At 46.6% G+C, this 4,609-nt stretch overlaps 1 protein-coding gene across 1 annotated transcript; it reads left to right on the plus strand.

Moving 5' to 3' along the window:
• The first annotated feature begins 1,775 nt into the window (after positions 1-1,775).
• LOC123404473 (cytokinin dehydrogenase 7-like) lies at positions 1,776-3,762 on the plus strand. Its single transcript, XM_045098405.1, has one exon. The coding sequence runs from the start codon at positions 2,038-2,040 to the stop codon at positions 3,637-3,639; it is 1,602 nt and encodes a 533-aa protein (XP_044954340.1). The 5' UTR covers positions 1,776-2,037; the 3' UTR covers positions 3,640-3,762.
• Positions 3,763-4,609: the final 847 nt, after the last annotated feature.

The raw sequence follows: 4,609 nt of genomic DNA on the forward strand, positions 1-4,609 counted from the left end.
AACGGGGTTGTACATTAGGTGTAGGCCTACAGACCTGCATCCCTAGGCCCACCTAAGAGCCCACGTCGATATCAGTGTCCCCAAAGCCACCGGTGCAGTCATGACCTCACTCGGGCAAGCAACGCCTCACTTGGTTTGCACAAGGTCACTTGGATCATCTTGTGTCAGTCCGATGCTCCCCGACCCTCGGATTTACAGCAAGGCGTGAGCAACGAAGATGTTGCAACGGCTACAGATTTAAACTATCACATGAAGTGTAGTGAAGACGTGTGTTACGAGTAACGCTTGAGTTAGAGCTGTTGTTACGAGTAAATTTCGTAGTTATTAGTATTAGCTCGCTCTTGTAATGAGGCTCGGCGGATCGTGGCACATTCCATATAAGCGACTCCTAGGCTCCTAACCAAGGTTTCAACACTCTGTATCATCATACAACCCATAATTAAGCAAACATCAGCCTGAGGGCTCGAGACGTAGGGTTGTTACCAACTTCCGAATGGGGCCCGAACTCGTACATCTGAGTGCATCCACTAAGCCCTAGCTAGGCTCCGCCCCTCATTCGTTCCCCTGGTATTATTGTCAGGATCATTTCCACGACATGTAGGACTTGGTTTAAAGAACCACCTGATTGTATTTTGCATTTTGTTTCAGATGAAATCCTAGCTATGGGGTAATCAATAAAGTAGAATGATGTTTTCCTAAAAAAAGGTAAGTGTTTCTAGTAGCACACCGATTTTCATCACACATAAAAATCCACTATACTAAACCCTCACAAGAACAACAACAACAACAACAACAACAATAATAATAATAATAATAATAATCTACCAGTCATCGATATGTAGCCGTGTGAGTGCATGAACCATAGGGCATGCTCTTTCAGTTGGCCTTGGAGTTTCTTTGAAGCGTAGATAGTTGTGAAGTGATCACCACTAACCCGTGGACAATATTCAAGGGGTTGATGTATCTGCAGATTTGATTTGGTCCGGATATATATTTCCCTCCACGTTCATGCACCCTCCCAAACTGCAATACTATACCTATATATCATGTGGCTTGTTTTTATAGTTACATCTCCAGCCGTCTAGGGGATTTTTAAAATAGAAACCATATTGACCTCACATGAACCAGGAATATTTGTATACGGACAAGCAAATATATATACTTGTGCCGGATATCAACAAACCGGAAGGTCAACTTGACATACATGATAAACAAAACTTGATTAACTGTGACGCCAAACCTGGTTGATCGTCAGAAGCTCCATGTCAATCAAGCGTACATAGACAGTACGCAGGAGTAGTATAGATTTTTGCCGTTAAATAATATTACGTGGATGCAAATGCCGTTAGAAATTGAGTATCACAGTAGTTTATAGTTTAACGACATGTAACTTCACTTTGTTGATCCGCATCCCTGGCAAAACTAGTTCACTCAAAAGCCACATGTCCCCTCTGAAATTACCGTCAAATCCATGTAGTATGAAATTCTGTTTACAGAAATAGTTCTGAGTTCTGACGTGGCGCTGAGAGAGAATTTGGCCAGCTTATACATGTTGTTTTATTACAAAATGAAAAGAGGTGACTAGTTTTTGCCGCTGTGTTGATAAAATTATACGTGTCGAGCCAATGGAGCTCCGAGTCAAATGTGAGAAAAAAAGAATGAAACGCTTGAAGACTCTTCTCAATAATCATGGGATTACTTAAGTAGTATCCAAGTCAAAACCAAACCGAGAGATCGATGCAGCTATCCCACTAACTTTCTTTTTTCTTAACCATGCTTTCGGCACCCTTAGTTATTTTGCTCTGCAAAGTCAATACATTCATAAGAATGTTAGAGAGAAAAGAAATACAGGAGCGCTGCACGAACTACATTTGTCAACTTTTGCGAGACATGGTGCTACCCTATAAAATGTCATCAACTTGTTGACCTGAAACAACACAGCAGACAGAAGCATCAATCTTTCTCTCTACTCACCTAAAGCAGTAGCAGTAAGCAGCAGGCAAAGCTAGTAGCTTACAATCTTGGCACTGCAACGACATGGCAAGAAGTTGCCTCGCTGCGTTTCTTCTCTGCATGGCCAGCTTCCTCTCCGCCGTCGCCGGCCAACTCCGGCCAATGCCTGCGGGTGGCCTTCCCAGTGATCTCGTTGCCCTAGGAATGGCCTCGAAGATCCAAACCGACCGCAACTCGACGGCGAGGGCGTCATCAGACTTTGGCCGCATGGTGGAGGCGGCGCCGGAAGCCGTTCTACAGCCTGCCACGGCCGCCGACATCGCCGAGCTCATCCGGTTTTCCACGTCGTCGCCGGTGCCATTCCCCGTGTCACCACGCGGGCAGGGCCATTCCGTCCGCGGGCAGTCTCTCGCTCCAGGCGGCGTCGTGGTCGACATGCGCGCGCTGGGGCGTGGTGACCACCGCATCAACGTGTCTGCAGACTACGTCGACGCCGGCGGCGAGCAGCTGTGGGTCGACGTCCTCCGCGGGACGCTGACGCACGGCCTCGCGCCCTGTGCGTGGACGGACTACCTGCGGCTCACCGTCGGTGGCACACTTTCTAACGCCGGCATCGGCGGGCAAGCGTTCCGGCACGGCCCGCAGATCGCCAACGTGCACGAGCTCGACGTGGTTACCGGGACGGGTGAGATGGTGACATGCTCACCTCACAAAAGGAAGGACCTGTTCTTCGCGGTGTTGGGCGGGCTGGGCCAGTTTGGCATCATAACTCGGGCGCGGATCGCGCTTGAGCCGGCCCCAAAGCAGGTGCGCTGGGTTCGACTCGCCTACTCAGACGTGGTTGCGTTCACCAGAGACCAGGAGCTGCTCATTTCCAAGCAGGCTAGCGAAGCCGGGTTCGACTATGTGGAGGGCCAAGTCCAGCTTAATCGGACACTAACCGAGGGGCCCAAGTCGACGCCTTTCTTCTCCGAAGCCGACATCAACAGGCTTGCTTCCCTCGCGTCGGAGACTGGCTCCAGGGCGATCTACTTCATCGAAGCCGCAATGTACTACGATGAGACCACTGCCCCTTACGTCGATCAGAAACTAGAGACGGTGCTAGCTCAACTGAGCTTTGTACCCGGGTTCGTGTTCACCAAGGATGTGACGTACTTGCAGTTCCTCGACCGCGTGCGCGTGGAGGAGGTTGTGCTTCGGTCTGCTGGCGTGTGGGATGTGCCACACCCATGGCTGAACCTCTTCATCCCCCGTTCACGCATTCTCGACTTCGACGCTGGCGTGCTCAAAGGCATCCTCGGGGGTGACAACCCAGTCGGGCTCATCCTCATGTACCCCATGAACACGGCCAAATGGAACTCCCAGATGACGGCGGTAACGCCACCCACTCGCGAGGACGTATTCTACACCGTGGGACTTCTCCGGTCGGCTCTATCCACCAATGAACTGGAGCGGCTACAGAGGGAGAACCAGTCGGTGCTAGCATTTTGCGACAAGGAGGGCATTGAGTGCAAGCAGTATCTGCCACACTACACGTGTCAAGATGGATGGCGGCGACATTTTGGGCCCAAGTGGAGGAAAATCACACAACTCAAGGCCAAATATGACCCCCACGCCATAATGTCGCCAGGGCAGAGAATTTTTCAATTGCCAAGTGTGCCAACGACAAGCACTACAGCCGCATAATTGGTGCGGACACTGCTGACATTTTTTCTATTAGATACCCTCACATGTCTAACAATATATAGGAGAACTTTTGGGTATATGTACCGTAGAAATGTGGTCTTTTGGTAGAGAATTCTGTAAATTGAAGGCTAACACTGTTGAAGTTTTATATTTATATAATAGGCTTTACAAGTCATCTGTACACTTATTTGGAAATATGTTAAAAACACAATGTATATCAAATCAATATTGTAGGAAGTTACAATGCCGAATTTTTTTAATGACATTATTTCTACCGTCTTGGCAAATATTCAACACTTTGTTCCAAAATAATTGCACTTCTATTATTTTCCTACATCAAACTTAGTAAAGTTTGACCAGCTCTATTGAAATAGCTGCAGAGACTACGGTATCAAATTTATATATAATATGAAAATACATTTCATGATTTAACTAATGGTATATGTTAATGCATTTTTATACAAACTTGGTCAAACTTGATGAAGTTTGACTTAGAATAATTCTAGAACTTCAATTATGTGAAAACAGATGGGGCATTAGATAAAGATTTTCGCAACCCCCTGAAATATTTCCAACGAATTAGAACATTTCGTATAGAAAACATTTTCTATATGCAGCATCTTACCTTTGTGAAAAATGTTCATGCATTTCAAGGCTCCCTAAACTCATTCAAATTATTCCATATAAAGCACACACATCACAAGTCTACTTAATTATATTTCAAACATACTACATTTTTACACCTCTTCGGGGAGTATGTTCTTCTTGGCTAGATGGTCAAGTTTTTGAGCACGTTCGAGCATTGTGCACTTTTCTTCATGTGGTTTATTGGGCGCCAATGGACAACTATGAGTATAAGACATCCCTTCGGGAGTTATATTATTTCAACAAGAGGACTAAGTTTTTGACACATTGTCTGCACTTCGTGCTTTTCCTCTGGGTGGTTCAGGTACTAAGAAGTACTCCCATC

The sequence above is a fragment of the Hordeum vulgare genome, chromosome 6H (assembly GCF_904849725.1).
Source record: "Hordeum vulgare subsp. vulgare chromosome 6H, MorexV3_pseudomolecules_assembly, whole genome shotgun sequence".
Taxonomy (NCBI): domain Eukaryota; kingdom Viridiplantae; phylum Streptophyta; class Magnoliopsida; order Poales; family Poaceae; genus Hordeum; species Hordeum vulgare.